This window comes from Phyllobates terribilis, unplaced genomic scaffold, assembly GCF_046119375.1.
Source record: "Phyllobates terribilis strain yellow unplaced genomic scaffold, ASM4611937v1 Scaffold_2__4_contigs__length_985480577, whole genome shotgun sequence".
Classification (NCBI taxonomy): Eukaryota; Metazoa; Chordata; class Amphibia; order Anura; family Dendrobatidae; genus Phyllobates; species Phyllobates terribilis.
In genome coordinates, this window is record NW_027362762.1 from 741,183,475 (window position 1) to 741,195,180 (window position 11,706).

The 11,706-nt window shown below is 41.8% G+C and overlaps 1 protein-coding gene across 3 annotated transcripts in view; it reads right to left on the reverse strand.

Moving 5' to 3' along the window:
• The window catches only part of CCDC181 (coiled-coil domain containing 181), a 29,733-nt gene extending 18,452 nt beyond the window's left edge, over window positions 1-11,281 (reverse strand). The window contains exons 1-3 of one of the 3 annotated variants that reach the window (XM_073667228.1): window positions 11,059-11,281; window positions 1,526-1,664; window positions 287-1,117 (exon numbers count right to left, since the gene is read on the reverse strand). In XM_073667228.1, the coding sequence (XP_073523329.1) occupies window positions 287-1,117; window positions 1,526-1,639 (945 nt within the window). In that variant the 5' untranslated portion in view covers window positions 1,640-1,664; window positions 11,059-11,281. Of the gene's footprint in view, window positions 1-286; window positions 1,118-1,525; window positions 1,665-10,939 lie in introns of those variants that run through there. The other 2 variants (XM_073667229.1, XM_073667230.1) reach the window with 2 other exon arrangements.
• Between the last annotated feature and the right edge of the window lie 425 nt (window positions 11,282-11,706).

Consider the following 11,706-nt stretch of genomic DNA (forward strand, 5'->3'; position numbering starts at 1 on the left):
GTACAGGGTGAGAACACTAAGGGGCTTCAGTAAGTGCGTAATTATTGTGTAAGTGCTGCAATAAATGTCCCTCTCTCTGTTGTTAAAACTTGGTTGGTAAGCCCTTCTGTGACTGACGTGAAGCAGAAAAAATGTTTTTGTTTCTTTTTTGAGGGGTGAGTGAAGGACGGCAATTAGGACTTTTATTATGGAGCTCATGATTTCTATATACGCCCCTGAATTAGTTAAAGGGCACCAGTACACCATCTAATATTTGATTTTCTATGTACAAACAGACATTCCTTACCTCTCTCCTAAGTCTCTCTTGTCTTTCGAGAATCCGTTTCTGTAGCTGCTTTTGTTCAGCAGAGAGGATGAACGTGGTACTATGGGATGACACATTTGCAGACTGCACTCTTCGCTGGGTCTTTACTTTATGCACAGATTTTGTCAGGTTAGCAGAGTTGGGTCGGACTCTAGGGCCAGTAGGAGGCTTTGGGATGAAACCATTTCCGTTACTAATACTGGGATTTTTCTTATCGCTGTTAGATGACGCTCCAGATCGATCTGATTGAGATGACGATTTGTGGCCATCTTTATTGTTACTTATAAGTGGTAAAGAACATTGGTTCTCAATGTCCCGTAAATTAACAAGTTCAAACTTTCCATCTTTCTCAACCAATACTCTTGCATCTTTAGGCTTGTCGCCAGCGCCACCAACTATATTACTATGCTCCCTGCCTTGCGCTGGCGCATCATCTACTTGTAATTGAGACATGCCATCTACAATCTCATCTTCTGTGAAACTTTCAGTTCTGTCACTATCAGGGAAATCTAAGGGGGGAACTTCCAGATCAACCAAATTTTCCTTGAATTTGAGTCTTCTCTCTCGGTTTTCATCCAGGGCTTCCATTTCCAATTTCTTGTTGGCTTCTTCTATCTTCTCTGTGATGTATCGTTTTGCTTCTTCATCTTCTGTTTCTCCTTCTTCACTTTCAGATACAGGGTCGAGTTTGGGTTTTCTACTTGTACTTGTCTCATTGTCAACGATCTCATTTTCATCGCTTGATGACTTTTTACTTTCCTCTTTTATAGATTTTTTTGAGTCTAGTTTCAGATTGCTGGGTTCTTCATCACTCTTAAATAAGATATAACATATATTGAATAAATGTATTATTACATGATATTAAAATGAGAAAGTTAGGATTTTTGTAACCTTTATCAACTTTAATATGAAAAAGATTTCACTGTATGTGATCAAATGTCATTAAGTGGCTGAAAGGGAGTTAACAGCCATGGAGAAGTACATGGAGGGCAGCAACATTATCCAACACAATGCATGGAAGATTCCAACCATAAGTTAAGAACCTGCAGCCCAACCGTCATTAAGTGTATAGAAGACAGAACTACTGTACTAGCAATAGGCGATGGGGCTATCTGGCATCGATGATTATAGACAAATGTGACACATACCATAGATGCCTATATTTTAATCTAGCCATGGGTTAGATTTCAGTAAGAATGGTCATCTGTATGCTAATAATACCTGAGAACCTCCATAATTCTTCACCTCTTCATTTATTAACCAGTCGAGGTCCTTCTCAAAATCATCTTCATATTCTGCAACGCCATCGGAATCAGATTCATCCTTCCTGCTCATTTTTTGGGAAAACTAGGCTGTTCTTCTAGAAATACATGTATCGAAAAAATAAAAAGCCATCAGTTATCCATAGTATGGTAATAAGACAACACACAAAGAGAATGGAAAGAAAAGAAAACCCTGCCCCCCTGAACCGCAGATTGGTGGACAGATATTTGGCAAGTCGTTCCCACAATAGTAGTGCGGAGTACAAGCTGGCATTCAGTCACTACATGTCCTATCCACTCTGATGCACTCCAATGCTTCCCGTCCTTTAACTCCTTGAAGATATGCCCTAGTTTGATGTTTTTTCGTTTTTTTTTTCCTTAAAAAAGCCATAACTTTCTTTCTTTTTTTTTTTTTTGCAGAATTAATTGTAATTTTGAATGCCTCCATTTATGGCAGTATGTATGATTCACTGATATTTTTCCATTTATTTTTAAAAAGAGAAAAAAAAGTATCAATGGTTTGTGTCACTACATTCTTAAAGCCATAATTCTTATTTTCTGTCAATGCAGCTGTATGAGAGTTTGATTTTCTTTTGCGGGGCGAGACATAATATTCATTGTATGTACTATTTTGGTAACATACAACTTTTTGATCACTTTTTCTGTAGGGGTTACATAATCGGGATCGGCACTAGCTCTAAGGCCACGGCCCCACTATCAGTATTTGGTCAGTATTCGGTCAGTATTTTTTCTCAGGAGTGGGAGCCAAAACCAGGTGAGGAACAATCAGAGAAAAGGCATAAAATAGAAACCAGTCACCAATTCTGGTTTTGGCTTCGACTGCTGAGAAAAAATACTGATAATGGGGCCTAAGACTATGTGCCCACGATGCAGAAATGCTCCGGATTTTTCCTGAGCGTTTCTGTATCTCCCTGGCAGAAAAAACGCATGTGGAGTTTGCATGCGTTTTTCCTGCCAGGGACATGCGGATGTGAAGCGGTCTTCACTTGCATTTCTGCATGCGGGTTGTCAAGCGCTTTCCAAGCGATTTTAGCATCACTTGGAAAGTGCTTGACAACTTGTTCACACTATATAAATCCATGCAACCGGCATGGATTTATATAGTGTGACCGTAAAAGAATGGTAAAAAATAAATAATTATACTAACCTTCTGATGGGCCCCCACAGTCCTTATCCGATGTGTCTTGGCTTGCCGGCAAGTCGCGGTGGACTAAAAGGACCTGCCATGACGTCATTTAGTCATGTGACGGGTCACGCGACCGCCGACGTCAGTGGTCGCGTGACCCGTCACATGACTAAATTACGTCAGGGCAGGTCCTTTTTAGACCATCGCGAGCTCCTGGCAAGCCAAAACGCATCGCTAAGGACACTGGGGGCCATCAGAAGGTAAGTATAATGTATATTTTTTATTTTATTCTTTTTTTTTACAGGTACTATGGTACCCGGGTCCGGAGAAGAGTCTCCTCTTCTCCAGACCGGGGTACCATCCGCACATTGAAACGCATGGAATTCACATCTGCAGATGCAGTGATGCGGATGTCATGCGGTCCAATGCAAGTCTATGGCGGCGAAAACGCAGCAATTCCGCAAAATAATTGGTAGTGCTGTGGATTTTTCTGCAATGATAATCCGTAGCGGAAATTTCCGCAGCATGTGCACAGCACATGCGGATTATCATTGGGGAACATGGCAGACCTTCTACCAAGCGTTTTTTAAGCGCTTCTGCAGTGGAATTGCCGCTGCGGAAACACTTAAACGCATAGTGGGCACACAGCATAATACTGGTTGTTGAAGCTTTGTTAAAGGTGGTTTCTCCTGCACCATCCCTGCATTAACCACTTTACCCCCGAAGGTGGTTTGCAAGTTAATGACTGGGCCAATTTTTACAATTCTGACCAGTGTCACTGGAAAGCTTCAAAGGATCCCAGTGATTTTGAGACTGTTTTTTCGTCACATATTGTGCTTGCATTCATCTGTGAAAAAAATTGGAAATTTGGTAATAATTTTGAAAATGCAAAATAGTTAATAAACAACATTTCCCACATGTCTACTTTACATCAGCACAATTTTGGAACCAACGTTTTTTTTGTTAGGAAGTTATAAGGGTTAAAAGTTAACCAGTGATTTCTCATTTTTCTACCAAAATGTATAAAATCATATTTTTAGGGACCACATCACATTTGAAGTGACTTTGAGGGGCCTTTATGACAGAAAATACCCAAAAGTGACACCATTCTAAAAACTGCACCCCTTAAGGTGCTCAAAACCACATTCAAGAAGTTTTTTAACCCTTCAGGTGCTTCACAGGAATTTTTGGAATGTGGAAGAAAAAAATGAACATTTATTTTCTTTCACTAAAAAGTTACTTTAGACCCAAATTTTTATATTTTCGCAACGGTAACAGAAAAAAATGGACCCCAAAATTTGTTGTGCAATTTCTCCTGAGCACGCAGATACCCCATATGTGGGGAAAAACCCTGTTTGGGCACATGGCAGAGCTCGGAAAGGAATGAGCGCCATTTGACTTTTTAAATGTAAAATTTGTTTGAATAATTAGCGAACGCCATATCGCGTTTGGGGAACCCCTGATGTGCCTAAACAGTGGAAACGCCCCACAAGTGACACCATTTTGGAAACTAGACCCCTCAGGGAACTTATCTAGATGTGTTGTGAACACCTTGAACCCCCAGGTGCTTCACAGAAGTTTATAACATTTAGCTGTAAAAATAAAATTTTCACATTTTTCCCACAAAAATGTTTCTCAGCCCCCTATTTTGCATTTTCATAAGGGTAACAGGAAAAATTTCACCATGCTGCTTGTTGTGCAATTTCTCCGGAGTAAGCAGATACCCCATATGTGGGGGAAAACCAGGGTTTGGAAGGGAAGGAGCACCATTTGACTTTTTGAATGTAAAATTTGCTTGAATTAACCAACGCCATGTCGCGTTTGAAGAGCCCCTGATGTGCCTAAACAGTGGAAACCCCCCACAACTGACCCCATTTTGAAAACTAGACCCCTCAAGGAACTTCTCTAGATGTGTGGTGAGCTTCACAGAAGTTTATAACGTAGTGCCGTGAAAATAAAAAAATCTAACTTTTTCCACAAAAATTATCTTTTAGCCCCAATTTTTTTATTTTCACAAGGGTAAGAGGAGAAAATGGACCCCAAAAACTGTTGTCCAATTTCTCCTGAGTACGCCGATACCCCATATGTGGGGAAAATACACTGTTTGGGCACTCGGCAGGGTTAAGAAGGGAAGGAGCACTGTGTGACTTTTTGAACACAAAATTGGTTGGAATCGAGAGCGGACGCCATGTCGCGTTTGGAGAGCTCCTGATGTGCCTAAACAGTGGAAACCACCCACAAGTGACCCCATTTTGGAAACTACACCCCTCAAGGATTTTATCAAGGGGTATAGTGAACATTTTGAACCCAGAGGTATGACACAGAAATTGATAATATTAGGTCATCATATTGAATAAGTTGTCATTAGTCTTGAGCGCAAGTGCTCACTACTTGAGTTTGCATCGGGTACTCAGGTAAGCACCATGTATCGCGGGTGCTCAAGTGACATGCTCGAGTCCCCGCCCGCATGTTTCATGGTTGTTAGACACCCCAAAAAAACATGCGAGGATCGCTCGTGCATGGCAGGCAATCCCCGCCAGGATTTTTTTGGCCGAGAAGCATATGGGGTGGAGACTTGAGCATGTCACTCGAATACCCGCGATACTCGGTGCATACCCATGCAAACTCAAGTAGCGAGCACTTGCACTCAACATTAGTCGCCATATCGACTTTTTTTTTTCTTTACTTTTGAAAAAATCCCAACCCCAGCACAACCCTAACCCTAGAGTTTATTTTTTACGCCTTTCCTCGCGCCGTATAAGTGATTAGACGACTTTATTGTTCGGGTCGGTGCGATTGCAGCGATACCAGATTTATAGCGGGTTTTAACACTGACAGCTGTCACACACTAAAAGACGTTTTTTTTGCAAAGACTAGTTTTTGCATCGCCATATTTTGAAAGCTATAATTTTTTCATATTTTGGCCGACAGAGTGAGGTGACTTCTTGTTTTTTGAGGGTCGAGTTGGCATTTTTAATGGTACCATTTTCAGGCACGTGACCTTTTTGATCGCTTTCTATTCCGATTTTTGGGAGGCAGAATAAACAAAAACCAACAATTCAGGAATAGTTGTTTTTTTTTATGCCGTTCCGCGTATGGTAAAATTGATAAGGCAGCTGTATTATTCGGGTCAGTACTTTTATAGCGTTACCACATTTATATAGTTTTTTTATGTTTTGGCGCTTTTACATATTAAAGACTATCTTATAGAAAAAAGAATATTTTTTGCATCGCTTTTTTCTGAGAACTATAACTTTTTTATTTTTTGGCTGATGGAGCTGTATGACGCCTTGTTTTCTGTGGGACAAGATGATGTTTTCAGCGGTACCATTTTTATTCCATTTTTTGTTTGGCGGTATGATGATAAAACATTGTTTTTTGCTAAGGTTTTTTTTTTTACCGTGTTCACTAAAGGGGTTAACTAGTGGGACAGTTTTATAGGTCAGGTCGTTCCAGACACGGCGATACCAAATATGTGTACTTTTATTGTTTTGCTTTTTTCAAAAAACTATTTATTGATGGGTACATTATATTTTTATTTTATGGGGATTCTTTTTTTCATTTTTTTAAATATTTTTAAAAATTTTTTAATTTTTTTTTCACTTTCTGATTCTTTACCTTTTACACGTTGTCCCACTATGGGACTTTCACTTTTTACATTCTGATGGGTTGTAAAGCATAGGGATGCAGCAGCAGCTCCCTGTGCTATACAGCCTGTCAGCACTGCACAGGCAGAAGATACTGTGATCACGCACTGCGCATGATCAAAGTATCTTCCTGCTGTCTGGTGACCCGGATGTCGTCATGACGACATCCGAGTCACCGTGACAACCATGGGAACCGGCCACAGACATCGCGGGACGCTGGTGAGGAAGTAAGTAACGGCGCTTACCTCCTCTTGCCACCGGAATGCTGCGATCAACTTCGATCACAGCATTTGGGGGGTTAATGTGCTGGGAGCAGTGCGGGACTGCTCCCAGCACATAACACCGGGTGTCAGCTGTGACAATCGGCTGACACCCGGCGGCGATTACGCCCGCGCAGCCTGTGTGTGGGTGGAATCGCCGATGCGCACTAATACGTATCTGGTCCATGAGGCCCAAGATGCAGATATGTATTAGTACATATCATGTCTGAAAGGGGTAATGTTGCTGTAGGGCTCTTGGTCGCCTCCTGGACAAATTTTCTTTTTGTTTTTTCATCAATTTTTGAGAAACGTTCAGTTCTAGGTAATGTCACTGTTGTGCCAAATTTAACCACTTCTTGATGACCGTCTTCACAGTATTCCATAATATATCTAATGCGTTGGAAATTTTTTGTACTCTTCTCCTGACTGATAACTTTCAACTATGAGATCCCTTTGCTGTGTTGGAAGCTGTTTACGGACCATTTATTTTTCTGTAAAATGCAACTAAAAAAATGTCAGGAAAATCCAAGTAGAACACCTAAACTTTATATGGAATTAATCAGAATCACAGTAACTGATGGCAGCTGTGTACTGACTACTACTTACTGTGACTTTAAATGTGATTCTGTAATTCTGAACACAGCTACATCCCCAGTTATAAGAGGGTGATCACACTTATGCAGCCACATTATCCTATATTTTTTTTTTTTTACCTCAGCCCCCCCGCCTCCAAAAAAATGTTTTCCTTTTTCTTCTGAATGGATTTGTGCATATTATAGGTGACATTAAGGGTGGAAAAAGTTCTGTACTGATTCTTCTTGGTATTATTTTTTTACATAATAAAAGCCTGGCATGTTAACAGGCGTGTGTAGGATTTTTATATTCACTATACATAGAACTTGAGCGATCAGTCTTACCATGACCAAGCAGATTTTAAGCTGTCAGAACCATTATTTCTAGCAAAAAAAAACAACGTTACGTCTATGGTCAGCCTATATGGACTTATGACCGGACCTGTATGATGTTTAGGGTATTTTCACACAAACACTTGAAAAAGTGCTGAATATAACACTAAAAATAATCTTTCTATTCATTTATATGTAAGAACCACTTGTTTTTCATGTGTTCAGTGTCTTTGAACAGCTTCACGTTTCCAAAAAAATGCCAAGGTGTTTTCCGCTTGGAAGATGCTCCATACTTTACAATAGAAGTGAAGGCGAAAAGGAAAACGCCTGGGTGTCTTTTGGAGCGTTTTGTAAATGCCACAAAAAAAGGCCAGCAAAAAATGCTTAAGATAACCAACAAAAACTGCTTACAAACCGAATCAGGAAAAATCATAAATAAGCACAAAAATATGCTTCAGGGGATAAAGAAACACAGCGCTATCTGATGTGGCTACTGCTTTAAAGTCTTGTTGGTTTTACCAGCTGGAAACATCATGGGAACATAGTGTAAGGATCTCTTGCTTAAGACATCATTTGGCCAGAAGCTCTGCCTTCCCTGTGTAATCTGAACCAGACATTATCTAAAATATTTCCTCTCCATTTCTAACCCGCTTCATCAAATACTGACTTTCCCTGATTCCTAATCTGTGTGAACAATGGTCTAGGATCCTGGACGGTGTACAAGCAGAGCTGTGATAAGCCTGGGGTTGCTCTGGAAGCATCTTGTCACTATGGAGCCTTTACAGATAAGCATTAGTAAAGCTGCATTTACCCCGAAAGATAATGGTGTTCTTAAGGCTATGTGCACATGAAGCGATTTTAATGCGTTTTTGCGGTGTATTTTTGATGCGAAAACGCATTAAAGTCGCTTGTAATAGGTCTGCCATTTACTGCAATGCAAATCCGCATGTGCTGTGCACATCATGCGGAAATTTCCGCTGCAAATTCGCATTGCGGTAAAACCCGCAGCACTACCAATTCTAGTGTGATTCTGCTGCAAAATCGCCGCCATTGACTTGCATTGGATCACATAAGATCAGCATGACTACATGTAGTCATGCGGATCTTATGCGATTAATGCGCAGATGGTACCCAGGTCTGGAGAAGAGGAGACTCTCATCCAGACCCGGGTACCATAGTACCTGTAAGTAAAAAAAGAATTAAAATAAAAAATAACCTTATACTCATCTTCTGGTGGCCCCCGCTCTGCTCCCGGCGTCGCTGCTGGCTTTGTGGCAGGTACCGGTAATATAAAAGGACCTTCCATGACGCCAGTCCATGTAAGGCCACGTGCACACATTGAGTATTTAGTGAGTTTTTTACCTCAGTGCAAATCATTTACTTTGGTCTCCCTGTGTAAACAGGCATTTAAAAGGCCGCCGATCGGTAACGTTTTACCGATCGGCATTGTATCGTGACACCAGTTAGTCTATGTAAGGCCACGTGCACACGAGAATTTGGTGACATTTTTACCTCAGTATTTTACCTCAGTATTTGTAAGCCAAAACCAGGAGTGGGTGATAAATACAGAAGTGGTGACGTGTTTCTAATATACTTTTCCTCTGATTGTTCCTCACCTGGTTTTGGCTTACAAATACTGAGGTAAAAAAATCACCAAATACTCAACGTGTGCACGTGGCCTAAACTGATCCTAAGGCCATGTTCCCACATAGCGTACATACAGTATTTTTTGTGCAGAAAATTTGCTACATTTAACTGTCGAAGCAGAGTAGATGTGAGTTCATGAAAACCTGTGCCCTGGAAAAATCCTAAGTGCAGAATCAAAGCTTTCTATACTAAAAAAAAATAAAAAATTGCTTTAAATCTGCATTAAAAACGAAGCAAATAAGTAAGAAATTACATAACAAAAATACAGCAAAAAAATATAATCAGAGCAGATTGTTTTTGCGTATTAAGGTGCGGACACCAGCAGAAAATATAGGGAAAGAACACAGGATTTATGCTATATGTGAACACGGCCTAAAAACTACCGTTATGGGACTCAAATTAAAAGGATGGATCATGTAGAGATGCAGCAGAGCTGAGCTTATCAATTAGCGGTGAGTCATGGTGTTCACAGAATACGCCATAAATGTACAGTGGATGTGGATCATGCCAATGGCATCTGCCTCTATCTCACAGACGTGGCACTGTCAGAGGAAAGGTTGTAGTTACTTTGTATGGTAATTCCAACCTTCACTCCATTAATGGCTGCTGCTATAGAGAGCACATTTTTGGTTGACGACTCCTATAAAAGTTGCTGGGTGCTATAAGGGTATGTGCACATGACGTCTTTAAGACGCTGGCATAGCTGCTGAGTTTTTCAAGAAGGCGCTTCAGTGAAATGCTGGCAGGGTTTTTCCTAAACTATCTTTTTTGCATCTTTTTGGTCGTTTTATGACCACGCTTCGTAACTCTTTGGCCACCGGTTTTCTTTTTACTTATATTGTATAAATCACGATGGTCAGGCTGCTTTGGAAACCCGAAGCAGTTAAAAGAAGCTCAAAAGAGTGAATATTGCAGGGAATATGTTCATTCTTTTTAGTGTTTCATTAGCGGGTCACGGAGCGTACCTGCCTGAAAAAGACGGGAATATACTTTTATAGTATGTTTTAAAGAGGGTTCTGGAAAAAAAAATATATAAATGGGTCCAGCACACTGAAAAAACATGGGGCCATTTTTCACGTGTCACGAAAAAAAAGGATGTGCAATGAATCAGTGCAATTGTGTAATTATTTGCTGACTGCACTTAGTGCCCCCTGAGCGTACCCAGAACACTGGCCGACAGGGGCACGGCGTGCGGTGCCATGTCAGTATTACTAGTGACACTGCCAGCTGAGAATGAACCTCTTTCATGGCCGAAGCTTTCTGCACTGGAGCTGTGTAATAAAGGGGGGCTCTGTAATAAAGGGGGGCTCTGTATAAAGGGGACTGTAATAAAGGGGATTATATAATAATGAGGTACCTGTAATAAAGGGGATTATATAATAAAGGATTCTATAATAAAGATGTCTGTGTAATAAAGGGGGGCTCTGCAATAAAGGGGGGCTCTGTAATAAGGGGGGCTGAAAAATAAAGGGGGCTCTGTAATAAATGGGGCTGAAAAATAAAGGGGGCTCTGTAATAAAGGGGTCTGTATAATAAAGGAGGGCTCTGTATAATAAAAGGGGATGTATAATAAAGTGGACTTTGTAATGAAGGGGGCTCCAGAATGAAGGGGGGTCTCAGCTACGCCAGTGCTCCACACCACACATCAGTCTATGTGTAGCTGCTATGATCTGAAGGCTATAAATGCAGAGAAATAAATGAAATCTGAGATCCGGCTATGTTCTGTAAGCAGATAACAGATGTATATTTCCACGCTGTCCCACTCACCCACGGGCAGCCCCTTCCCTGCACGCGCAGATCGCCCTCTCCTCTCAGCAGCAGTAATGACAGCTGCCATGACAACCGCCCAAGCTGCCACTTCCTCCGCCCCCGGATCCTGCTCTCACCTGGAGGCCCGGCTGCAGCTGCTGCGCCCGGCTAGTGCACGGCAGGAGGGGTCCCGGAGGCTGCCCGGCCACACACCAGCATCACCGGGGCCGCCGCTGCCGCCGATCTCCGCCTCACCGGGCTTTCATCCGAGCAAAGCTGTCGCGTCTCCATGGAGACCGAGGCTGGGACGTCACACGGCTCTCGCGAGGATTAGCACTGAGTCTGTGCTGTAGGGAAGTGCAGCCGCCTGTACAGCAGTGATGGTGCACGCGGGGAGGGCTGTGCTGCTGCACGGGAGGGGGCTGGGAGACATTTTGCAGACATTTGCTGTTGTCTTGTTGCCAATGGCAACCTCCTGGGTTCTGGCTGTAATTCTGTAGCCTTGCTCATACAGTTGCTATGGGCAACCTCTAACCAGTTGGGGCTTTTTATCCTCTACTATGCAGACCTCTAGAGATCCCCTGGGTAGTGTAGTCATTTAATGGCACCATCTTGGAGTTTTTAGTGGAGAGGTTGATAGAACACAAATAGATATTCCACAATGTTTTTCTTCCTTTTTTTGAAGTTTTGCAGGTCATGTGTGGAATGTGGTGGCAGCTCTGCATCTGATGTGCTACACTAGAAGGAGAAGTCGTGGATTTGTGGAAATCACAGGATGGATAGAC